Source organism: Ovis aries, chromosome 3 (assembly GCF_016772045.2).
Source record: "Ovis aries strain OAR_USU_Benz2616 breed Rambouillet chromosome 3, ARS-UI_Ramb_v3.0, whole genome shotgun sequence".
Taxonomy (NCBI): Eukaryota; Metazoa; Chordata; class Mammalia; order Artiodactyla; family Bovidae; genus Ovis; species Ovis aries.
Window position 1 is genome coordinate 65,863,626 of NC_056056.1, and position 27,247 is coordinate 65,890,872.

The following is a 27,247-nucleotide window of genomic DNA, read 5'->3' on the forward strand; positions in this document are numbered from 1 at the left end:
TGATTATCTTCCCATTTATGAGTGATATCTATCTACCAGGGTATGTGTGTATTAACACATGAGTATATCCCTCTACCTGTCTCACTGTGGTTCCTTCTTTGTATGTTTAGCTGTGGAAACGCTTTTCTGTTGTTTTCAGGTTGTTCTCATAGGAAATTGCTCTGTAAATACTTGTCATTTTTGTGTGCCCATGGGAGGATGTCAGCTCAGGGTCTTTCTACTCCATCATGTTTGCCACCAACCTAGAGGGCTCTTCCACCTGGCTGCTCTACACCATTCTTCCTTAATGTTGGCATTTCCCAACATTCTTACCATCTTTCTTCAATACTCTCAAGCAAACTCTCCCATATCATTCTCACTAATGTCAATGGTTGGCAGCCCACTTCTATATTCATAGGAACTGGGAGAAGAAACAAGTGGGACAAAGCTGAAAATCTGGGCAATAAAATAGTTATAGACCCTAATTAAAATGGTACAAGTACTTAAGTTCAGTTCAGTTGCTCGGTCATGTCCAACTCTTTGCAACTCCATGAACTGCAGTATGCCAGGCCTCCCTGTCCATCACCAACTCCCTGAGTACACCCAAACCCATGTCCACTGTGTCAGTGATGCCATCCAATCATCTCATCTTCTGTCGTCCCCTTCTCCTCCTGCCCTCAATCTTTCCCAGCACTGGGGTCTTTTCAAATGAATCAGCTCTCCGCAGCAGGTGGCCAAAGTATTGGAGTTTCCGCTTCAGCATCAGTCCCTCCAATGAACACCCAGGACTGGTCTCCTTTAGGAAGGACTGGTTGGATCTCCTTGCAGTCCAAGGGACTCTCAAGACTCTTCTCCAACACCACAGTTCAAAAGCATCAATTCTTCAGTGCTCAGCTTTCTTTATAGTCCAACTCTCACATACATACATGACCACTGGAAAACCATAGGTTTGACTAGATGGACCTTTGTTAGCAAAGTAATGTCTCTGCTTTTTAATATGCTATCTAGGTTGGTCATAACTTTCCTTCCAAGGAGCAAGCATCTTTTAATTTCATGGCTGTAATCACCAATTGCAGTGATTTTGGAGGCCAGAAAAATAAAGTCAGCCACTGTTCCCCCATCTGTTTGCCATGAAGTGATAGGACCGGATGCCATGATCTCAGTTTTCTGAATGTTGAGCTTTAAGCCAACTTACCAAATGCCATGATCTTAGTTTTCTGAATGTTGAGCTTTCAGCCAACTTTTTCACTCCCCTCTTTCACTTTCATCAAGAGGCTTTTTAGTTCTTCTTCACTTTCTGCCATAAGGGTGGTGTCATCTGCATATCTGAGGTTATTGATATTTCTCCCAAAAATCTTGATTCCAGCTTGTGCTTCTTCCACTCCAGTATTTCTCATGATGTACTCTGCACAGAAGTTAAATAAGCAGGGTGACAATATACAGCTTTGATGTACTCCCTTTCCTATTTGGAACCAGTCTGTTGTTCCATGTCCAGTTCTAACTGTTGCTTCCTGACCTGCATACAGCTTTCTCAAGAGGCAGGTCAGGTGGTCTGGTATTCCCATCTCTTGAAGAATTTTCCACAGTTTCTTGTGATCCACACAGTCAAAGGCTTTGGCATAGTCAATAAAGCAGAAATGGATGTTTTTCTGGAACTCTCTTGCTTTTTCGATGATCCAGTTGACGTTGGCAATTTGATCTATGGTTCCTCTGCCTTTTCTAAAACCAGCTTCAACATCTGGAAGTTCACGGTTCATGTATTGCTGAAACCTGGCTTGGAGAATTTTGAGCATTACTTTACTAGCATGTGAGATGAGTGCAATTGTGCGGTAGTTTGAGCATTCTTTGGCATTGCCTTTCTTTGGGATCGGAATGAAAACGGACCTTTTCCAGTCCTGTGGCCACTGCTGAGTTTTCCAAATTTGCTGACATATTGAGTGCAGCACTTTCACAGCATCATCTTTTAGGATTTGAAATAGTTCAACTGGAATTCCATTCCTCCACTAGCTTTGTTCATACTGATGCTTCCTAAGGCCCACTTGACTTCACATTCCAGGATGTCTGGCTCTAGGTTGAATGGGAATGATCACACCTTCATGATTATCTACGTCATGAAGATCTTTTTTGTACAGTTCTTTGTATTCTTCCTAATATCTTCTGCTTAAAACTTTAAGACAAAATTTTAACTTAAAATTTTAAAAGTTTTTAATATTACAGATGAGGTGAAAGTCTCCCCAGGCCATCACCCCCATTCCTTGTCTCCTATCTCTTGCCCCAGATGTAACCATTGCTAAAAATACACTGTGAGTTTATTTAAACATAAATGGTATAGTAGTAAACATGTTATGCTGGAACTTGTATTTTTCAATCATGAGAATGTTTTCAGATTTTCCTATGTTAGGACATGTAGTTCTTCCCCAAGAAATAGCATTTAATTACTAACTCAGAATATATAAGAAGTCACAACCCACTCCATTATTCTTGCCTGGAAAACTCCATGGACAAAGTAGCCTGGAGGGCTACAGTCCTTGGGGTAGCAAAGAGTTGGGTACGACTTACCAACTAAGTATGATGTAAAAGAAGTCATGCCTAGGACATCTTAAAGAGGGTGAACTTTGGTGCGCGTCTGTGTGAAGTTTGTTAAAGTGATAATTCACCGTCTTTCTGAATTTTAAACATACTGAGTATTCCCTGTGAATTTGAGGGTGGCTGTTTTAGACTGTGCTATATGTAAACAATGGTCTTAGCATAGCACATACAAATTGATGATAGTGAGAGCCAGGACTTAATCTTGAACACCTGAAGAGAATGACTGACTTATTGAGTCAAAAAACCTTATATGCTACCTCTCCTTGTTCTCTGATGGTTGGATTCCTCACACAGACGTTATCAATATAGAATGCTCAATTACAAATTTGACTACCATGAATGGGTAGTTGAAATTGGGTATCTTTTCCTTAAGGACTAAGATGATATCTAACAATAAATTTTGTGAAAATTTCTATATCTGTGGTTGGTTATGAGGATTCAGAGGCAAGGAAACAACAGTGTGGCTATTAACTGCACAGTTCACTATATCGATGGTAGGAGTGAGTGTAATAAAGATGGCTTGTCTGGACAAGTAATTTCTGTTCATGGAAGACTCAACTGATATTTAGGAAGTTTCCAGAAGTTTATAAGCCCAGAAAGTCCTTTGTGAATACATGATAACAGGAAACCGAAGATATTTAGGTATCAACAGATATATAATAATAAATTAATAAATAAAATCAGTGCAAAGAAATAGAGGAAAACAACAGAATGGGAAAGCCTAGAGATCTCGTCAAGAAAATTAGAGATACCAAGGGAACATTTCATGGAAAGATGGGCTCGATAAAGGACAGAAATGGTATTGACCTAACAGAAGCAGAAGATATTAAGAAGAGATGGCAAGAATACACAGAAGAACTGTACAAAAAAGATCTTTACGACTCAGATAATCACGATGGTGTGATCACTCACCAGGCTTCCCCATCCCTGGGATTCTCCAGGCAAGAACCCTGGAGTGGGTTACCATTTCCTCCTCCAATGAGTGAAAGTGAAGTCTCTCAATCATGTCTGACTCCTAGTGATCCCATGGACTGCAGCCTACCAGGCTCCTCTGTCCATGGGATTTTCCAGGCAAGTGTACTGGAGCAGGGTGCCATTGCCTTCTCCAGCCTATAGGACTACTGGATATTAATTAACATTTTAGTAAATAGTTAATGAACACCAACAATATACCAAGAAATATACCAAGTGATTAGGGAAAGCAATAATTTTCATCAATAAAAGGTTTCCAAAAAGAGGTAGCAGTTGAAAAAGCCTTCCATGGGGAACAGCGTTGTGGGGGTGGTAGAGAAGTTTGAAATACTGGAAACAGCAAATTAAAAAAAAAAAAATTTATTTACTTACTTGGCTGCTCTGGGTCTTAGCTGAAGCATGTGGGATCTAGCTCCCTGACCAGAAATCCGGATCGAACCTAACCCTAACCCTGCATTGGGAGGGAAGAGTCTCAGCCACCGGACCACCAGGGAAATCCTTGGTAACAGCAAGTGTTTTAACTAATAAGTTATAAGTCCTTGAAGGTATTGTCTATACGTGCTAATTATCCTACTGTTTTAACGACCTTCACTTTATGCCCCTCACAAAACTTGTAGCCTGTCATCTTTCATAAACGAACTGCATAACTTGAATGGAGGCATGCCATGCCTCTGGGGAGATTCTCTAACTTTAGCCTGTGCAACATAGTACCTCCAGGGCTTGTAACACAGATGATTGGGCATCTCTCTCAGAGTTTGGGATTCCCTAGGTCTGAGACAGACGGGTGAGAATTTGCCTTTCTGTAAAGGTGATGTAAAATTTCCCACATGATGCTAATGGATCCAGGATCTTTGGAAAGCCACTGCTTTAGAGTAATTTATATTTACATTGCTAACATTCTTGTTTTTCTCTAAGCATCCAGAAAACTTATAGTTTTTGTCAAACTAAGTATCTTGAAAAAGTCTCATCCGATTTTGAGGGCAATCAAAACGTTTGGGTGTGAATCTTACTCATTTTTGCATAACCTGTAGCCTATTACAATGACGTTTAGCAAATACAAGGGTTCAAAAATACAATATTGAATACTGAATTGACTGAATATTGATTGAATTGATTGCAATATTGAATACTGCATTGAATATTGATTGAAATCAAATGTGCAGTAAATATTAAGTTCCTTAATCACCCCTTAGTAAAAAAAAAAAAAAAAAAAAGGAATGGATAATTACCATTCCTGAATTAGAAATATGTATACCAGTATCCTTGCCTGGAGAATCCCACGGACAGAAAAGTCTGGCTGGCCACAGTCCATAGGGTCACATAATCTTTGTGTTGGTCCTACTTAAGTGACACGACTTAAGTGACTTAGCACGGCACATAGAAGGGTTGTTACAGAAATATTAAATTCGGCTCCTCAAGTCCATTAGCAATTTCCCCTCCTGTTTTGCCTTAGATATTCACAAGTGCAACGCACCAGAAACCTGGTGTTGACTTGAGTCTGGATTAATATAAACATCCAACACGGTTCTCCGGACAATCATAGCTAGTATGATCAGGTTGGGTCAGGTTCAGAAAATAATCTTCCCTCCTGCCTAGCGTTGGGGCCAATGCTGCCTCCTGCTGAGCCCAGGCATCCCGACTACCACCGGACCTTCATTTTCGCCCAGGGAAAGCTCGAGACTTCCCGCCAAACGCGCCGAGTGTACGTCTCGGCGCCCCAGGCGCAGGCAAGACTGCGCATGTGCGGAACCAGCGGCCGCCAGTACCCCAACGGTGCAGCGGGCCGCGCGCTATGGCGGAGACGGAAGCGACCCTGCTGCGCCAGTTTCCGCTCTTTCTGCCCCAGAACCGGGCGAAAACCGTGTACGAAGGCTTCATTTCGGCTCAGGTATTCGCCCGGCTGATGCTCTTTCGCTCGGAGAGCTTTCCTTTGGCGGTGCAGCCTGGGCCGTGGAAGTCTGTGACCCGAAGGATTGGGGGAATCGGACTTGCGGTTTTTGAGAAGGGTGGCCCGCGAGGGCTCCTCGGAGAGTAGAAGTTTGAGAATTGTGGGCTGTTGCTGGAAACCCGTTCCTCGCCGCCGTTTGCACGCCTGGGCCCCGGTAACCGCCTACGGGAGACGCCAGGAGGTCCGCGCGCGCGGGGAGAGTGGGGCGGGGGGCCGGGGGGGAAACCGGCTGCGGGCCACGCCCCCTCGTCCCCGCCCCTCTCTGCCTGGCTCCTAGGTTGGCGTCGGTCGCACGTTTCAAGTTTTGAAAAAATTGGTCAGTTTTTGCTTGCCGCGATACTTAACATTCGCTCAGCCCCAGGAAGGTTGGAGGCCATTCAGAGGGTTGTCCTGTGCTCGCTCGTTATATTGATATTTCCCGAAGAAAGAACATTTTTGAGGAGAATCTCATTTTGGCTCTCTGCCAAATCCAGGGTACCAGAGCACATCCAGTTGCGGTATTTTGTAGGAACTCATGACAACCGAATTATCTTTGCCGATTCCAGGTGGCCTCTCTTGGTGGAGTTTATTACACATAGTAAACACGTGTAGGGCTTTGAAGTTACAAAGCGCTTTCCAACTACAATATCTCACCTAATCCTCAGTCTTTTGAAGCAGAAAAAAAAATCTCATTTTATTGTTGAGTAAATCACGGCATGGGGAATTGAAGGGGATTAAGTTACTTGTCCTTGATCGCAATAGACTCCTTTAAACTCAGTATATCTAATGCCACTCGTAGGGTTTCCTCCTCTACCAAGCTACCTTAGGTTAGAATTCTGAGTATAGACTTTGCTTTCCGGACAAATTCGCCCTCTCCCCAACTAGCACACATACTTTTTGAGGATAGGGGCCATGTTTTAGCAATTACCACATGGTTTGAAGTTTCCTCAAAACACTATCAAGAATATTGAGTGAATTATTTAAATTCACATGCTAAATGAAAATTTTACCTATTCCTAAAAATATTAGGTGTAGAACTAATCCTAAATAACACGGATTAAGAAAAGATTATAGACCACACACTTGAACTTCATTTGTTTTCAAATTCATTGTGACCATCACAGAAAGTAGATTTCATCACGAAAGGTTAAATTTCATTGTTACTTCTGAAATAAAGTTAATCCACCGTTTCCTCCCCCAGTTGGAAGTATTGGTCTTGAGTGACCGAGTTGAAAACTTTCACAACATTTAGAAAAGTTGAAGAGATATTGCTTGTATCTGCTGAAGCTTCTTAGAAAACATGTAGCCATCAGTAGTCAGATTAGATGAAATTTTATAGAATCCTTGCTTATAGCTACAATTTTCATTTTACTTGGCTTAAGCAGCTGTTGAAATCCTAACCTGAAGATCTTATTTAACATTTGTTTTGGTGGAGCTCGGTTTTTCTAAAAATGTTTGTCTTGTATATAATTTCAAATTTACAGAAACATAGCAAGGATGTAGGAAAAATTTGTATATACATTTGAGGAGATTCACTATTTTCTATTTGTCTCATTTGATTTATTCTGATGTGTATGTGGCTGGGTGTGTACACACATTATTTCCCTGAACAGTTTGAGATTAAGTTGCAGACACAGTGCTCCTTTATTCCTGAATACTTAGTGTATATTTCATGACAACAAGGACACGCCCATAACATTGCCTCAGTACCATTATCAAAATCAGGAAATTTAATCATCATATAATACCATTATCTAATCTGAAGTCCAAATTCAGATTTTTTTTTTTAATGTTGCCAGTTACGTTTTTTATACCCCTTCCAGCCCCTAACCATCTGGTATAAAATGTCACATTACATTGGTTGTCCTGTCTCTTTAATCTAGAGTAGTTCCTTGGTCTTCCTCTGTTTTTCATAAACTTGACATTTTTGGGGTACAGGCTGGTCATTAGGTAGAATGTCCCTCAATTTAGATTTGACTCTTTCCTCATCCTTAAGTTCAGGTTATGCAGTTCTGACACATATGCCACAGAAAGAATATCATGTCCTTTTTAGGGCGTGGGATGTCAGCAGGTCTCATTATTGATCATGTTATCTCTGATCACAGGTTTAAGGTGGCATCTGCCAGATTTTCCTCTTATAATTATTAAGGACTTAGAGGAAGCTACTTTGAAACATCAAATTCTCTTTCCTCCCCACCACCTCCATTGTAGCAGCCATTGACTCTTGTTCCAGTCAGTTAATTGATGTTTCCCAATGATGATTTTCTTTCTTCTGTATTTATTAATTGTCATTCTGTGATAGAGTGACTTTCCCTTTGCCATTTATTTATATCAGGCTTATGGATTTTAAAAGTAATTTACCTAATGGATTATAATCCTTTCTTTCCTATTTGACGTTTAAATTATCCCAAATTTGGCCAGTGAGACAATATTTTTCTTGATGTGTTTTTAACAATCAGCAATTTTCCCTCATTACCGTTTTAAAGGTATCCTGTAGATGCTGACATGTATGTTTTATTTTTTAAAAGTTAATTTTAATTTGTAGTTTCCCTGCATTCGGGAGTTATTTAATAGATCTAAAATTTTTCTCATGGAATGTCTTTTTTCATTTTAATTTGCTATTTCTGGTTTTATTGCACTGTGAATAAACAGTGATGTTTTTAAAAATAAAATTTTATTTATTTGTGGGTGATCTGTGCGTGAGTAAAAGGTGTTTTCCCTGTTATCAGATTCTTTATCTTCCCTTAAGTAAGCTTTGGTAGTTTGTTTCCTTTGAGAATTTTCATCTAGATTTTTGAATTTATTGGTTTAAAAGTTTATGATATTCTCTTATTATCCTTTTAATGGCTTTGGGATCTGTAATGATGCTCCCTATTTTGGTTGCCTTTTGCTGTATATGACTGTTCCACACCTTAGTGCCTTAAAACAACAGACATTAAATTATCTCACCTTTTCTGTGGATCAGGAATTTGGATGTGACTCAGCTGGATGACAGAAGAGGCGATGGCACCCCACTCCAGTACTCTTGCCTGGAAAATCCCATGGACAGAGGAGCTTGGTGGGCTGCAGTCCATGGGGTCACGATGAGTCAGACACGACTGAGCTACTTCACTTTCACTTTTCACTTTCATGCATTGGAGAAGGAAATGGCAACCCACTCCAGTGTTCTTGCCTGGAGAATCCCAGGGACGGGGGAGCCTGATGGTCTGCCGTCTATGGGGTCGCACAGAGTTGGACACAACTGGAGTGACTTAGCAGCAGCAGCAACAGCAGCTGGATGATCTTGGATCAGTGTTTCTCCTGAGATAGCAGTGAAGATTTTGGCCAGGATGTCTGTTATCTACACACTTAACTAGAGCGAGAAAATTTTGCTGCCAAGATTGCTTATTCACGCAGCTATAGATTCAGTTCAGTTCAGTCACGTCTGACTCTTTGCGACCCCATGAATTGCAGCACGCCAGACCTCCCTGTCCATCAAGAACTCCCGGAGTTCACCAAACTCATGTCCATTGAGTCAGTGATGCCATCCAGCCATCTCATCCTCTGTTGTCCCCTTCTCCTCCTGCCCCCAATCCCTCCCAGCATCAGAGTCTTTTCCAATGAGTCAGCTCTTTGCATCAGGTGGCCAAAATATTGGAGTTTCAGCTTTAGCATCAGTCCTTCCAAAGAACACCGAGGACTGATCTCCTTTGGAATGGACTGGTTGGATCTCCTTGCAGTCCAAGGGACTCTCAAGAGTCTCCTCCAACATCACAGTTCAAAAGCATCGATTCTTTGGCGCTCAGCTTTCTTCACAGTCCAACTCTCACATCCATACATGACCACTGGAAAAACCGTAGCCTTGACTAGCTATATATAAAAGGACTCAATTTTTTACTGCTATTGATAGAGGCCTCAGTTCCTCACCATGTGGACCTCTCATAGTGTTGTTTGACTGTCATCACAACAGGGCAGCTGTCTTCCCTCTGAGTGACTGATAAAACAGAGAAGTTAAGCAGAAAGCTGCACCGTGCTTTTTCTCTCCCAGCCTCTAAAGTTACACATTTACTTCTGTTTTATTCTGTTTGTTAGAAGCAAGTTCTCAAATCTGATTCATATTAAAAGGAGATGAGGCGCCAATGCTTTAAGGTAGAATTGGCAAAGAAGTTATGAATATAATCTCATGTCCATTCCTGATATTGGTATTTTGTGTGTGTCTCTCTTCTTTTTCCTGATGGATTTGGATAGGGACCTGTAAGTCTTACTGATCTCTACAGAGAATCAACTTTGATTTTTTATTTTTCTCTGGTATTTTCTGTTTCTGTTTCATTGATTCCTGATCTTAAATTTCCTAATTTTTTAGGTGGAAGATTAGGTCTTTGATAATGAGACATTTTTCTTTTATAGTGTAGATAAACAATATTATTTATATAATAAGAATTCTGTTAAATTTATTGGATCTCACTTGATAGTGTAGAATATGGTTTATTTTGGTAAATGTTCTGTGTATACTTGGAAAGAATGTATATTATGCTGCTGTTGGGTAGAGTGTTCTATAAATGTCAGGTCAGATTGGTTCATAACGCTATTCAAGTTTTGTATATCCTTACTGAGTTTCTGTAGTTGCTCAGTTAATGAAAGGGGGTATTGAAATTTCCAGCTACATTCAGTTTGTTTAGTCGCTCAGTCTTGTCTGACTCTTTGCAACCCATGAAGTGCAGCACGCCAGGCCTCCCTGTCCATCAACAACCCCCGGAGTTTACCCAAACTCATGACCATTGAGTTGGTGATGCCATCCAACCATCTCATCCTCTGTCATCCCCTTCTTCTGCCCTCAATCTTTCCCAGCATCAGGGTCTTTTCAAATAACTCAGCTCTTCACATAAGGTGGCCAAACGAGTTTAAGTTTCAACATCAGTCCTTCCAATGAATACCCAGGACTGATCTCCTTTAGGATGGACTGGTTGGATCTCCTTGCAGTCCAAGGGACTCTCAAGAGTCTTCTCCAACACCACAATTCAAAAGCATCAATTCTTTGGCCCTCAGTTTTCTTTATAGTGCAACTCTGAAATCCATACATGACTACTGGAAAAACCATAACCTTGGCTAGACGGACCTTTGTTGACAAAGTGATGTCTCTGCTTTTAATACGCTGTCTAGGTTGGTCGTAACTTTGCTTCCAAGAAGTAAGCATCTTTTAATTTCATGGCTGCAATGACCATCTGCAGTGATTTTGGAGCCCCCCAGAATAAAGTCTGACAGTGTTTCCACTGTTTCCCCATCTATTTGCCATGAGGTGATGGCACTGGATGCGCTGATCTTACTTTTCTGGATGTTGAGCTTTCAGTCAACTTTTTCACTGTCCTCTTTCACTTTCATCAAGAGGCTCTTTAGTTCTTCTTCACTTTCTGCCATAAGGGTGGTGTCATCTGCATATCTGAGGTTATTGATACTTCTCCCGGCAATCTTGATTCCAGTTTGTGCTTCCTCCAGCCCAGCGTTTCTCATGATGTACTTTGCATATAAATAAACAGAGTGACAATATATAGCCTTGACTTACTCCTTTTCCTGTTTGGAACCAGTCTGTTGTTACATGTTCATTTCTAGCTATTGCTTCTTGACCTGCATTTGGATTTCTCAAGAGGCAGGTCAGGTGGTCTGGTATTCCCATCTCTTTCAGAATTTTCCACAGTTTCTTGTGATCCACACAGTCAGAGCCTTTGGCATAGTCAGTAAAGCAGAAAAAGATATTTTTCTGGAACTCTCATGCTTTTTCCATGATCCAGCTGATGTTGGCAATTTGATCTCTGGTTCTTGTGCCTTCTCTGAAACCAGCTTGAACATCTGGAACTTCATAGTTCACGTATTGCTGACGCCTGGCTTGGAGAATTTTGAGCATTGCTTTACTAGTGTGTGAAATGAGTGCAATTGTATGGTAGTTTGAGCATTCTTTGGCATTGCTCTTTGGGGTTAGAATAAAAACTGACCTTTTCTAGTCCTGTGGCCACTGCTGAGTTTTCCAAATTTGCTGACATATTGACTGCAGCCCTTTCACAGAGTCATCTTTTAGGGTTTGAAATAGCTCAACTGGAATTCCATCACCTCCACTAGCTTTGTTTGTAGAGATGCTTCCTATGGCTCACTTGACTTCACATTCCGGGATGTCTGGCTCTAGGTGAATGATCACACTATCGTGATTATCTGGGTCATGAGAATCTTTTTTGTATAGTTCTTTCTGTGTATTCTTGCCACCTCCTCTTGGTATCTTCTGCTTCTGTTAGGTCCATACCATTTCTGTCCTTTATTGAGCCCATTTTTGCATGAAATGTTCCCTTGGTATCTCTAATTTTCTTGAAGAGATCTGTAGTCTTTCCCATTCTATTGTTTTCCTCTATTTCTTTGCATTGATTGCTGAGGAAGGCTTTCTTCTCTCTCTTTGCTATTCTTTGGAACTCTGCATTCAAATGGGTATATCTTTCTTTTCTCCTTTGCTTTTGCTTCTCTTCTTTTCACAGGTATTTGTAAGGCCTCCTCAGACAGCCATTTTGCTTTTTTGCATTTCTTTTCCTTGGGGATGGTCTTAATCCCTGTCTCCTGTACAGTGTCAGGAACCTCTGTCCATAGTTCATCAGGCACTCTGTCTATCAGATCTAGTCCCTTAAATGTATTTCTCACTTTCTGTTAGGGATTTGATTTAGGTCATACCTGATGGTCTAGTTGTTTTCCCTACTTTCTTCAATTTAAGTCTGAATTTGGCAATAAGCAGTTCATGATCTGAGCCACAGTCAACTCCCGGTCTTGTTTTTGGTGACTGTGTAGAGCTTCTGCATCTTTGGCTGCAAAGAATCTAATCAGTCTGATTTCCGTATTGGCTATCTGGTGATATCCACGTGTAGAATCTTCTTTTGTGTTGTCCTTCCAATGAATATTTAGAACTGTTTTCCTTTAGAATGGACTGGTTGGATCTCCTTGCAGTCTAAGAGACTCTCAAGAGTCTTCTCCAACACCACAGTTCAAAGGCATCAATTCTTCAGTGCTCAGCTCTCTTTATAGTCCAACTCTCACATTCACACATGACTACTGGAAAAACCAGAGCTTTGACTAGATGGACCTTTGTCGGCAAGGTAATGTCTCTGCTTTTTAATATGCTGTCTAGGTTTGTCATAGCTTTTCTTCCAAGGAGCAAGTGTCTTTTAATTTCATGGCTGCAGTTACCAAACTGCAGTGCTTTTGGAGCCCCCCAAAATAAAATCTCTCACTGTTTCCATTGTTTCCCCATTTATTTGCCATGAAGGCTTCTCTGAGCTGTGATAATTTTTTAGACCTTCCTTGTTTTCGATGACTCTGACTCCTTTATGATTATGAAATGACCCTTTTAATTGAGGAATTCTAGTCAAGTTTATTGTAGGACACTGCTCTACTAGGATTTGCCTTTTTTCTTGTGATTAGGCTTTATGGGTTTTTGAGAGAAACATCACAAAGTTTAGATACCATTTCATCACATCATGTTAAGGGTACATATTATCAACATGATTTATGATTGTTGATGTTGACTTTGATCACTTGGCTGAAGTTGTGTTTGTAGGTTTCCCTACTGGGATGTCGCTTTTTTTCCGACCCCTTTCCATACTGTATTCTTTGGCAGGAAGTCACTATGAGCAGCCCTTATTAAGAAGTGGGGAATTATTCTGCCTCCCTTTTGAAGTGGAGTATCTATATACAGTTAACCCTTGAATAACGCAAAGCTTAAGTGTGCTAAACCTTGTGGGCGTGAAAATCCATCTGTGAAATCAGCCAAGTGCAGATTGTATAGCACTACAGTATGTAGTTATTGTAAAAAAAAAAAAAAAAAATCTATGTATAAGTGGACCTGAACAATTCAAACTCATGTTGTTCAAGAGTCAGTCGTAATTTATCTGGAATTCTTCTGCGTACGAGATTAATTTCTCCATTTCTTAATTCAATCATTTATATCAGTATGGACATACAGATATTTTATATTTTGAATTATATTCTAGCACTACGTTATTTGTTGTTTAAGTCATTCCAGCTTTGGCACAGTTAATTATGCTTTAAAGAGATTTTGAAAAATAAGAAAAAGGTCTTTTATATTTATCTATATATTTACTGTTTCTGATACTCTTTGTTGTATACCCAGATTTCCATCTTGTTTTATTTTGTTGTTATTTTTGTTCAGTCACTCAGTCATGTCCATGTCTTTGTTACCCGTGGACTCATTTACTTTCTCCCTAAACTTGGTCCTTTACCATTTCTTGTAGTGCATATCTGCTAGTGCTGAATTCTTCAGCTGTTTTATGTCTCAAAAATTGTTTATTTGATCTTTTGAAAGATACTTTCACTGGGTATAAAGTTCTAGGTTGACTTCTTGTTTTAGTGCTTTAGCAGCTTTGTTTCATTGTCTTGTTTTATTATGTATGAGAAATCTCTACTTTTTATCTTTATCTTTGATCCTCTGTAAGTGTATTGTTTTTCTTTGACTGTTAATATTTTTCTCACTGGTTTCTGTCAATTTGATTGTGATGTTCCTTGATGTAGTTGCCTTCATGTTTTTCCGTCATAGGGTTTATTGTGCTTTTTGGATCTGTATTTTCATTTAATTTGGAAAAACTTCAGCCATTATTTCTTCAAAAAGTTTTTTGCTCCTTCCTGCTTCCTATGTTGGGGACTCCAAATACATGTGTATTAAGTCACTTTAAGTTGTTCCATAATTCATTGATTTTTTTTCCCATTTTCCAGTCAGTTTCTCTGCTTTCTTTGGATGTTCTACTTCTGTGTTTTCAGGTACACAAATATATTTTTTTCAGTGTTTAATCTGCTGTTAATAACTGTATTGTAACATTTTTCATCTCAAACGTTGTATTTTTCATCTCTTCAACTTGGGTCTTTGTGTTTTTTTGTGTCTGTTTAGCATACTGATGCTTTTCTCTACCTTCCTGAACATAACTGCTTAAGTGGAGGAGGGGAAGCTCTATCATCTGCCATTTTATATTTGTTTCTCTTGATTTTTCTCTTTTTAATCTTATTTTCTTACTTCTTTGCATACCTGGTATTTTGATTGGTTGACATACATTGTGCATTCCACTGGCTGTATGAAATTTTTTGTTCTCTTAAATATTCTTGATTTCAAAGAACCAACTCATTGTAAAAGCCTTTGAGGCTGGGAAAGATTGAGAGCAGGAGGAGACAGGGGCAACAAGTAGAGATAGTTGGATGGCATCACCGACTCAATGGACATGAGTTTGAGCAAATTTTGGAAGATGGTGAAAGACAGGGAAGCCTGGAATATTGTAGTTCATGGGGTTGCAAGGAGTTGGACACAACTGAGTGACTGAATGACAACCGTTAAATTACTTGGAAACAGCAAATCTTTCCAAGGTTTACTTTTAAGCTCTGTTAAGCTGAAACAGAACAGACTTGAGCCTAGAGATCTGGTTATGCCACTAAGACAACACTCTGAAGAGTACTGTTTAATAGCTCTTATAGTACAAGGTTTTCCACTCTGATTGGTTAGAACATGATTCTTTTAGCCTTGTGTGAGTGCCTCGAGATATTCTCTTATCTCCCCATCTTTAGGTAGTCTCACATCCTGTGGCAATCAGTACTCAGCGGAAGAACCCTTTTTAGGAATTCTCTGAAGTTCTGTAGAATTATTCTCTGTGTAATTTTTCTCCATGTATTTATCTCCTCTTTTGTACTATACCTTGTAAATTCTACATGCCTTGGCCTCCCCTTACTCATGCCTGTCTTCTCAAATAATAGAATATGTTAAGCTCTATTTGGTTCTTCATCCTTGCCCTGCAGCCTGAAAATTCTCCAGGCTGGCCAATTACAGAGACTTTTCTCCTTTGTTTCCCTTCTTTCAGGGCTCATTGTCCTGTGCTGCCTGTTGTTTGATGTCTAAAAATCATTGTTTCAAGTATTTTGTCCAGTCTTTTAGTTAAAATGGGAAGATAAATCCTTCCCGGTTGTTCCATTATATAAACTAAAGGACGTTCCCTTTCAGTTTCTTAAAGGAATACTGAATTACATATTATTAAGTGAGCATTTTCACTCGGATTATTAAAAGTTTGTTCCACTGTGGCTTTTTAAAGTCTTGTTTTATTTATTATTCTATTTCCCATATGTTATTTGATCTTTTTCTTATTGGGGTTTTTGTTTTTTTTATTTTTGCTTGTGTTCCACTTCAGTTGCTTTTCTCAAGTGGTCTTTAATTTTTTTCTCATTTGGTCATTTTCTTACCTTTTTGTCTTTTATGAATTTTTTATTTTATTCTATTCTCTTTTGAATAGCTCTTAATTTATCCTTCCATTTTAATATTATTTTGTCTTTTTTCCACCTCAGTTTCTGTTACGAGGTTTTAAAATTTCTGAATCTGGGTGCAAATACTCACCAAATAATGTTTAATTCAGTATTGTAATTTGTTTATGCCTTTTGTTTTTTGTTTATGTTGAGGGACTGTCATCACCTGAAATGTCTCAGTTCTTATTTTTTTTAATTTATATATTTATTTTATTTGGAGGACAATTACTTTACAGTATTGTGATGGTTTTTGCCATACATCAGTGTGAATCAGCCATAGGTACATATAATGTCCCCTCCATCCCGAATCCCCCTCCCACCTCTCTCTCCACATTTTGATTTTGTCTCATAGTAGGTTAGCAGGTCATAGTAGTATGCAGGTCAAGAAGCAACAGTTAGAACTGGACATGGAACAACAGACTGGTTCCAAATAGGAAAAGGAGTACATCAAGGCTGTTTATTGTCACCCTGCTTATTTAACTTATATGCAGAGTACATCATGTGAAATGCTGGACTGGATGAGGCACAACCTGGAATTAAAGATTGCTGGGAGAAATATCAATAACTTCAGATATGCAGATATGCCACCCTTATGGCAGAAAGCAAAGAAGAACTAAAGAACCTCTTGATGGAAGTGAAAGAGGAGAATAAAAAAGTTGGCTTCAAACTCAGCATTCAGAAAACTAAGATCATGGCATCTGGTCCCATCACTTCATGGCAAATAGATGGGGAAACAATGGAAACAGTGGCAGACTATATTTTGAGGGGCTCCAAAATCACTGCAGATGGTGACAATGAAAAGATGCTTGCTCCTTAGAAGAAAAGTTATGACCAACCTAGACAGCATATTAAAACGTAGAGGCATTACTTGCTGACAAAGGTCCATCTAGTCAAAGCTATGGTTTTTCTAGTAGTCATGTATGGATGTGAGAGTTCGACTATAAACTTTGAGTCAGTGCCGAAGAATTGATGCTTTTGAACTGTTGTGTTGGAGAAGATCTTGAGAGTCCCTTGGACTGCAAGGAGATCGAACCAGCCCATCCTAGAGGAAATCATTCCTGAATTTTCATTGGAAGGACTGATGCTGAAGCTGAAATACCAACACTCTGGCCACCTGATGCAAAGAACCGACTCATTGGAAAAGATCCTGATGCTGGGAAAGATTGAAGGCAGAAGGAGAAGGGGATGACAGAGGGTGAGATGGTTGGATGGCATCACTGAGTCAATGGACATGAGTTTGAGCAAGCTCCGGGAATTGGTGATGGGGTAGCAAAGAGTTGGATATGACTGAGCTACTGAACTGAACTGAGCTTAGCATTGATGGACACATTATCTTTGTGTTTGTCAACCGTTGGCTGCAGTAATTTGTTAAATTCCTCAAGCATGCCCTCTTTGGATCTACATAGCAAGGAAATGCAAAATAGAAGGAATATATGTATATTTATGGCTGATTCATTTTGCTGTACAGCAGAAACTGATACAGCAGTGTAAAGCAACTATAAGTAAGTAAGTGTAAGTGTACTCGCTCAGTCGTGTTCGACTCTTTGCGACCCCATGGACTGTAGCCCATCAAGCTCCTCTGTCCATGCGATTTTCCAGGCAAGAATACTGGAGTGGGTTGCTATTTCCTTCTCCAGGGGATCTTCCTGACCCAGGATGGAACCTGGGTCTTATGCATCACAGGCAGATGCTTTACCCTCTGAGCCACCAGGGAAGCAATTATACTCTAATTTAAAAAAGTACTCTCTTCTGTTTGCAAAATGCAGTTTACTTAATGGATGATTGTTTTCGGTAGTGTTGGAGGAAAAATCCAGCATTTTTAATGTTATGTAAGACCCTCAGTTTCCCATAGTTGCTACTTTTTCCTCTTAACACCGTTTCCAAAGGATCACCCTTTTACTATCTTCTACTTTTACAGTTCTTATCCAAGATGAGGTCCTTGACTTTTATGTTGCTAATTCTTTATTTTTCACACATAATCTAATCCCCTCTTCTGTTTTCTGGGTTTTTTTGTTTTGTTTTTTTTTTTTTTTAAATTTCCTGAATCCCCTAGCTCTCTCAAAGGACTTGATGTAGGAGCCTCAGGATGGAAGGCACTGGAAAGCGGTTTGTATTTTTCTTCTTACAGGCAGTTTGGAAGTTTATACCATTCTCTTTCTTCTGCCTCTGCCTAAGACGGGATTTTTCTGGTTCTATTTGCTCTTAATTTTGATGTACATATTTTTGGGGAATGGTATGTAGACAGATTCAGATTTAGGCAACTGTTGATACTTTTGTTTGCTGTAAATTTGGAAATTCTTCATGAGAGCAGTTAACATTTTTTTTCCTATGATTTAACTAAAAAAAGATAATTTTAGACATTTTCTTGAATCAGTATTATGACATGTGACATGGCATTTCACTTTTAAAATGGTTGGATTTTGCAAATAAGAGACTTTGGAATTTTATTATTTTACGTAACACAGTTGAGTAGAGTAGTTTTACTATTTTTCATGTAAATTTTGAGTTCCAGATTGTTCTTACACCTATGTGTGGGGTGTCTATAAAGTTAGGTTAAGGTTACTACATAATACTTTTTAGTGGTTTAATGAAATAGTGAATTATTGTTACTTGACCTTTTGAAAAGGTCAGTAGTACATTTTGTTTCATTTTTTAAAGGACATTTAAATGTAATGAAAGTCAGAACTGCAATATTACCATGAAAGTAAAGGTTATGGGGTACATTTAATTGTGTTCCTCTATTTTTGAAACTGCTTTGAGGGAGATTCTGATAAAATTCTCGTGGTAATTGTTTTTCAAGAATTTTATTACTCTTTTTCATTTTATACTGTTGGAGTAAAAGATTATATTTCTGTTTGTCTTTTTCTGCTTACCTTTGCTTAGATTTCATGTGTATTATGCTATTTAAGGTACAAAGTTTAAGCTGCTTTCCCATTCACTTTCTCAAGAAAGTAAAACAGTATATTTCTCAGAGAACTGTCCTTCTTTCCTTAGAAGGACTTTTAAGTAAAATTTAGTTTTTTCAGATTATAGTTAATGAATATTTAAATTAAGTAACAGTGTTTCAAGGATTTTATTTATTAAAGGTCTTTAAGTGTGGGAGAACTAAATATACTCCAATTTATGAAAATATTTCTCTGGTATATTAAGATTATTTAAATATTTTCACTTTATTAAAATTTGGAAAACTACAAATATGGGGTATGTCATGATTTTTTCTTCTATTTCCAAATCAGTTTGAGGGAATTTCTTTTTTCTTGAATTTATTTCCTAAGAAATAACATTTAATTTTCTCCTTTATGTCTGCATAACAATTTGTTAGTATTTCTTATTTATGTGAATGACTTTTTCTTTAAAAACAAAATCCTGTCTCAGTGTTTTGATTACCCAATAATCACAAAAGTTTCTGACATATTTTTCAGTTATTTTCCCTTAAATGCACTATTTTGTTGGTTGTATTTTAACAAGAATTTGAATAAAGTTGATACCTTTTAGAAAATACAGGAAAATGTTGCCTTTTTTATGTGATTCTGATTGACTTCTCTTAATTTGAGTGAAGCTTTTTAATATTTTCCACAGGGAAGAGATTTCCACCTTAGACTATTGCTGCCCAAAGATTTACAGCTGAGGAATGCCAGGTAATGTGGTATTTTGTTATATACTCTACAGGCATCTTGGTGGGATGGGCAGTCACATCTGTATAAACTGATTCTGTTTGTTAGAGTTCTGCTTATTAATTAGTTAGGCAGAAGCATTTCTGATTTTTACAAATCAGTGTGCTTTTTAAATGATTTTCTGTGATGTTGAAGTGCTCTTCAACAGCAACACAGTCTAGTTTACTTTCTATTTAAAGCAGTAAACAACAAGTGAAAATATTTGGAGAATAGAAAATAATTAGAAAACTTTGTTTCCAACTTTCTGACTGATGTTAATTATGTGTATGTTCAGGCATGGGAAGCCCCACAACATCAGTTCTGCCCTGATAGAAATTAGGTGTCATCATGGGCTATAGGTATTGACAGCCCTTCAAGGAATGTCAAGAGATGAGAATAGAAATTTAGGTAGCACCTAAAATCTAATTTCTGCTCCAAAATTTTTCTGAGGGTAGGAAAGGAAGAAGAATCCAGAGACAGTTATGAGTAGAACTGACAGGATTTTGTGACTGATCAGAAGTGGGAGATAAGAGGGAGACAGGAGTGGAGGATTCTTTGCAAATTCCTAACTCAGATCACTAAGCTAGAGAAGAGGTCACAGATGGAAGAAGTTGAAGGAGAGTTGTTTTCAGGCATATCAGATGTGAAGTATGAACAGGAGATTTTAGTAGGTAGTAGTATTTTGGTTGGAGAAGGAAATGGCAACCTATACTCCAGTACTCTTGCCTGGAGAATTCCAGGGACGGAGGAGCCTGGTGGGCTGCCGTCTATGGGGTTGCACAGAGTCGGACACAACTGAAGCGACTTAGCAGCAGCAGCAGCAGTGTTTTGGTGGGGAACTTAAGCATGAAGCTTGGAGTGGAGATGTGTGTAGAAGTCACAGTAGTCATGGGATTTGGGGCCATGAATGTGGATAGGTTTTCCTGCATGGATAGAGTGAGAAGAGAAAGCTAGTGACATAATCTGGAGGGCATAACAATATTTAAAGGTGCAGTAAATAAAGAAGACCTTGAAAGAAGACAAAGGATTGAGAAGATTTAACAGGAAAACCTGGACAGTTGTTTCTGAAACCAAAAAAAGAGCAGCTTAAAAGTCAGAGTGGTTAACAGTGTTTAGTGTTGCAAAGGGGTCAGGTTCGATCGCAGGTTTCATGTAGTGGTTGAAGTCGGCTTGTATTGGGGTTTTTGGAGTGGGTAGAAAGGAAATGTAAACAGTATAAACTACTTTGAAGAACAGGAATGGCCAGAGAAGGGTGTGCAGTCAAGGAAGAGTTATAATTACATATTTTCTTAAAAATAAGATTTGCTTAAACAAGTTACAGAGGAAAAAACGCTAGTGGAAAGTAAGGATACCACAGTAAAGGAGTAATTAGTGAATTGATGTGACTGAGCTGGTGGCAGGAGGTGGAAAGTACATTTGAAGATGGGGTTCCCCATGGGCAGTCGAATGAGCTATTCTGCCCTTGTGACAGGAGATAGCAGAGAGGATGTGGGTTAGCAGACCAGAAAAGGAGAGTCATGATGGTTTGAAAAGACCATGGTTGGGAAAACTCAGACTTTCTACTTTTAGGTAAGTAAAAGCATTTCTAGAAGAGTTACCTAACAGTGTTAAGAATGCAGCTGAGGGTGAGACAGTAGATAGTTGAACATTAATTTATCACTACTTACACAGTTAAAAGTATATATGTCCTTAATCTGGAATTTAAGGAAGATTAGATTGTTATAATGGACACAGGAGCCTATGGGGCTACAGTCCACGAAGTCTCAAACAGGCAGACATGGCTAAGCCAGCACAAACACAGATTATTATAATGCATTTGGTTTCTCAAATACAAGTTCTGTAAATTATGATCAAAACTGTTGGTTTTATTTAACCTATCTTGGAAAAGAATCCAGTTCAAGAAAACGTTGCTTTGGATATGTTAAAGTTAAAAAAAAATATACTGTTTGTTTGCATGTCATTTGCTGATTGCAGTCATTTATATTTTGAAATAAAGTTAGTACCAACAGTGTGAAGACATGATTTTCAACAGTACTAGCGGTAAAAATTTTATTAACTTGTCAGAATTATGTTTATGTCATTCTTTTCTATGTATGTACATACTAGAGTTAGCATACAAATGTTTTTTTCTTTTAATTCTAAACATGAACAAACCATTATGTTCCATTAAAATTTTAGATTACTATGTAGTTGGCAGCTGAAAGCAGTACTTAATGGATATCATCACATAGTACAACAGGTAAGTCCTTTTTTTAAAAGATTTGTTTTAAGTGAGGGTAGTTAGTTAATCTGATCACATGGACCAGAGCCTTATCTAACTCAATGAAACTATGAGCCCTGCTGTGTAGGGCCACCCAAGATGGATGGGTCATGGTGAAGAGTTCTGAAAAAATGTGGTCCACTGGAGAAGGGAATGGCAAACCACTTCAGTATTCTTGCCTTGAGACCCCAATGATCAGTATGAAAAGGCAAAAAGATAGGACACTGAAAGATGAACTCCCTAGGTCGGTAGGTGCCCAATATGCTTTTAGATGTCAGTGGAGTAGTAACTCCAGAAAGAATGAAGAGATGGAGTCAAAGCAAAAATACCACTCAGTTGTGGATGTGACTGGTGATGGAAGTAAAGTCTTATACTGTAAAGAGCAATATCGATAGGAACCTGGAATGTTAGGTCCATGAATCAAGGCAAATTGGAAGTGCTCAAATAGGAGATGACAAGAGTGAACGTTTAAATTTTAGGAATCAGCAAGCTAAAATAGACTGGAATGGGTGAATTTAACTCAGATCATTATATCTACTACTGTGGGCAAGAATCCCATAGAAGAAATGGAGTAGCCATCATAGTCAACAAGAGTCTGAAATGCAGTATTTGTATGCAATCTCAAAAATGACAGAATGAAATCTCTTCATTTCCAAGGCAAACCATTCAATATCGCAGTAATCCAAGTCTATGCCCCGACCAGTAATGCTAAAGAAGCTGAAGTTGAATAGTTCTGTGAAGACCAACAAGACCTTCTAGAACTAACAGCCAAAAAGGATGTCCTTTTCATTATAGGGGACTGGAATGCAAAAGTAGGAAGTCAAGAGATACCTGGAGTAACAGGCAAATTTGGCCTTGGAGTACAGAATGAATCAGGGCAAAGGCTAATAGAGTTTTGCCAAGAGAACACACTAGTCATAGCAAACACTCTCTTCCACAAACACAAGAGAAGACTCTACACATGGACATCAGCAGATGGTAAATACCAAAAACAGACTGATTATATACTTTGCAGCCAAAGATGGAGAAGCTCTATACAGTCAGCAAAAACAAGACCAGAAGGTGTGGCTCAGATGATGAATTCCTTGTTGCCAAATTCAGACTTAAATTGAAGAAAGAAGGGAAAACCTCTAAACCATTCAGGTATGACCTAAATCAGGTCCCCAACAGTTATACAGTGGAAATAGATTCAAGGGATTAGATCTGAAAGACAGAGTGCCTGAAAAACTATGGTGAAGGTTCGTGACATTGTACAGGAGGCAGAGATCAAGACCATCCCCAAGAAAAAGAATTGCAAAAAGGCAAAATGGTTGTCTGAGGAGGCCTTACAAATAGCTGTGAAAACAAGAGAAGTGAAAGGCAAAGGAGAAAAGGAAAGATATACCCATTTGAATGCAGAGTTCCAAAGAATAGCAAGGAGAGATCAGAAAGCCTTCCTCAGTGATCAGTGCAAAGAAATAGAGGAAGACAATAGAATGGGCAAGACCTGAGATCTCTTCAAGAAAATTAGAGATACCAAGGGAACATATCATGCAAAGATGGGCACAATAAAGGACTGAAATGGTATGGACCTAACAGAAGCCGAAGCTATTAAGAAGAGGTGGCAAGAATACACAGAACTATGCAAAAAAGATCTTCATGACCCAGATAACCACGATGATGGGATCACTCACCTAGAGCCACACATCCTGGCACGTGAAGTCAAGTGGGTCTTAGGAAGCATCACTATGAACAAAGCTAGTGGAGGTGATGGAATTCCAGTTGAGCTATTTCAAATCCTACAAGATGATGCTGTGAAAGGGCTGCAGTCAATATGTCAGAAAATTTGGAAAACTCAGCAGTGGCCACAGGACTGGAAAAGGTCAGTTTTCATTCCAATCCCAAAGAAAGGCAATGCCAAAGAATGTTCAAACTACCTCACAATTGACCCTCATCTCAAGCACTAGCAAAGTAATGCTCAGAATTCTCCAAGCCAGGCTTTAGCAGCACATGAACTGTAAACTTCCAGATGTTTAGCTGGATTTAGAAAAGGCAGGGGAACCAGAGATCAAATTGCCAACATCCACTGGATCATCGAAAAAGCAAGAGGGTTCCTGAAAGACATCTACTTTTGCTTTATTGACTATGCCAAAGCCTTTGACTGTGTGTATCACTTTCATCAAGAGGGTCATTAGTTCTTCTTTATTTTCTGCAATAAGGGTGGTGTCATCGGCATATCTGAAAATCTTGATTCCAGCTTGTGCTTCATTCAGTCCAGCATCTCTCACGATGTACTTTACATAGAAGTTAAATAAGCAGGGTGACAGTATATAGCCTTGATGTACTCCTTTTCTGATTTGGAACCAGTCTGTTGTTCCATGTCCAGTTCTAACTGTTGTTTCTTAGCCTGCATACAGGTTTCTCAAGAGGCAGGTCAGGTGGTCTGGTATTCCCATCTCTTTCAGAATTTTCCACAGTTTACTGTGATCCACACAAAAGGTTGTGATCCAGTCAAAAGGTTTGGCATAGTAAATAAAGCAGTAGATGTTTTTATGGAACTCTTTCTCTTTTTCTATGATCCAACGCATCTTGGCAATATTATCTTGTTCCTCTGCCTTTTCTAAAACCAGCTTGAACATCTGGATGTTCATGGTTCATGTACTGTTAAAACCTGGCTTGGCAAATTTTGAGCTTTACTTTGCTAGCGTGTGAGATGAGGGCAATTGTGAGGTAGTTTGAACATTCTTTGGCATTGTCTTTCTTTGGGATTGGAATGAAAACGGACCTTTTCCAGTCCTGTGGCCACTGCTGGGGTTTTCAAATTTGCTGGTGTATTAAGTGCGGCACTTTGATAGCATCATCTTGTAGGGTTGAAATAGCTCATCTGGAATTCCATCACCTCCACTAGCTTTGTTCGTAGTGATGGTTCCTAAGGCCTGCTTGACTTCACATTCCAGAAGTGTGGCTCTAGGTGAGTGATCCCATCATCGTGGTTATCTTGGTCATGAGGATCTTTTTTGTATAGTTCTTCTGTGTATTCTTGCCACCTCTTCTTAATAGCTTCTGCTACTGTTAGGTCCATACCATTTCTGTCCTTTATTGTGCCCATCTTTGCATGAAATGTTCCCTTGGTATCTCTATTGTTTTCCTCTATTTCTTTGCACTGATCACTGAGGAAGGCTTTCTGATCTCTCCTTGCTATTCTTTGGAACTCTGCATTCAAATGGGTATATCTTTCCTTTTCTCCTTTGCCTTTCACTTCTCTTCTTTTCTCAGCTATTTTTAAGGCCTTGCCAGACAACCATTTTGCCAAGAGACGTTAGGAATTTACTAAATATGCTCTTTTTAAAACCTATTTTGCAAAGTATTATAACACACTGCATTATGTAGGTTTTTTCTTTATCAAGCATTTTATGGAACCATATTTTATGTAAAATATTTTCCGTCTAAAGTCCTCAGCACATTTCCCGGTAGCATTTGTGTTGAAACTTTATTTCCATGTTTGGAACTTCAGGGCCTTCAAATGCATTCACTTTCTCTTCCTGAATAGTGGTGGTACCAAAAGTATCCCAGGACCCTTTTAGGAGTTGTAGGACATCTGTGGCAAAAGTGTGATTGTAGTTCAAGGAACAGAACTACAACAACAGAACTAGCAACAGAAAAGTGGGGTGGAAAGCACTTAGGATCAGGCCTGCATATGTAATAAGAGTAGATGTAAAGGCAGCATAGATGAAATATAGGCAGGATTTATTTAGTTACTTTAATTTTTTTTTAATTTATAAGTTATACTTTAGACACACTTCACCCACTTTATCCACATCCCTACCCAAATTCAGTTATTCATAATGTTTAGGTTCCTCTTCCTGAAAATTCTTTTAATGATTAGAGAAACAAGCAAATCAGTTACTGAAGCAATTGAAAATAATGAAATACCTCTTGTAGAAAAGTAGATGCAAATAGAGCTGCCTTTCTTTTAATGGTTTATTAATTTGTGTGTTTTTCCTGATCTTCTGTTTTCTCTATCTTAAAGCAGGTTATTATCTATGGTAAATGACAATGACAGTTACTCTCACTTAAAGCAGTACTGAACCACAAAGAAATACAGGAAATTGTTTGATTTGTAGAAAGTAGACTGTCATTGCTGGCAATATAATTACAGCATATTTTTAAGGGAATGTTTACATGATTTCTCTTTGTGTTCTCTCCACCATCCCCTCCCCTTTCACTGAGACTATATTGTATGCTAAAGTTTAAGAAATGAATCTGAGATAGCTAAATAGCTTGAAGAAAAACTCTTAATGAAGACTTAAGATTCATAAGTTTTTCTCCACCAATTCACCAAGAGAGCTCCTAGAAAAAGTCCCAGTTATGTATCTTCCCCCTTGCCCTCCAATACTATAGAACCCAGTATTAGTTTTAGTCTTTGTTTTATTCCAAAGTCCAGGTGAACGTTACTGTTCTTTCCTGGTGTCATTTTTAACTTCATTAAATATGAGTCAGGGCTGGAGATGTGGTCAGCAGTCTTTTCTGTGAAGGGCCAGGTAGTAAATTTTACAGGTTTTGGGGACCCTAAGATCTCAGTTATGACTACATAGCTCTGCCCTTGTAGCACAGAGCAGCTTTGACAAGTGGTAAATGAATAGGCGTGGCTGCATTTCATCACAACTCTATAAAAACAGCTATTGGGCTGGATTTAGCCTCTGAGCTGTAGTTTGCTCACTTTTGGTATAATTTATTACTTATCACTAGTCAACTACAGGGGAAATATATAGAAGAAGGGAAAGTCAAAGATTTGTTCTGCAAACTTGTGCCCTACCAAGCTACATTAAGGTATGAATCATATGCCTCGTGTATTGCTGAATACTTTAGATTATTATTTTTCTCCTCTAAAAACTGAAATTTACATATCAGCTTCAGAACTGTGTGGTGGTAGTGCAGTGCATTATAAAAAGTAGCAAAAATAACATTATTTTGATTTGAAGCAGAGAAATGATGTAGATTTATTTAATAAAGCAATTTTAATGAGAATCTTTTTGCTTTTATTTTATAATAATTTTCTTTTAAGAATCAAAGATTTCTAGGAAATGGAGCCCTGACACTTTAACACTGTACTTTAGAAGTTATTTACTTTTTGTCGTATTATTGTAACTGTTTTACCTTATTGAAAGATTGACTTCTTTTGAATTAGTACAGGTTAGTTGTGAAAGGACAAAATTAACAATTATAGGCAGTCTTTAAGGTCAAAGAAAAAATTAAAATAGACAGTATTATTGATTAGTTAATTCATTATTCTAACTAGATTTAATTGTATGGATTTGCCTGATTTTTATATTTTATACTCCTCTTGACATTCCAGTCATACTATTTTTTTTAATAGTGCTGCGGTTTGCTAGATTTGCTAAACTTGACAGTAGTCTGTGCTGAAGAAATAGAGTAATGTGTGAGACTTTAAGTGCCATGCTTACATAATTCAGCATATCTCACCAAATTAGATTTGAGGGTTTTAATTACTCTTTCAGAATGAAATTGGTAGAAATAATAGTGTTGATGACCAATAATTCAATTCTTATACTTTTAAGATAGCTAATA

General features: G+C 38.5%; 1 protein-coding gene across 11 annotated transcripts in view; it reads left to right on the top strand.

Annotated features, from left to right (window-relative positions):
• The first annotated feature begins 5,291 nt into the window (after window positions 1–5,291).
• The window catches only part of FANCL (FA complementation group L), an 89,366-nt gene continuing 67,410 nt past the window's right edge, over window positions 5,292–27,247 (top strand). For 6 of the 11 annotated variants that reach the window (XM_060412158.1, XM_004005932.5, XM_060412160.1 and 3 more), the window contains exons 1-3: window positions 5,292–5,428; window positions 19,346–19,404; window positions 21,598–21,658. In XM_060412158.1, coding sequence (XP_060268141.1) covers window positions 5,333–5,428; window positions 19,346–19,404; window positions 21,598–21,658 — 216 coding nt within the window. In that variant the 5' untranslated portion in view covers window positions 5,292–5,332. Of the gene's footprint in view, window positions 5,643–17,819; window positions 17,873–19,345; window positions 19,405–21,597; window positions 21,659–22,694; window positions 22,823–27,247 lie in introns of all 11 variants that reach the window. The other 5 variants (XM_060412162.1, XM_060412163.1, XM_060412167.1 and 2 more) reach the window with 4 other exon arrangements.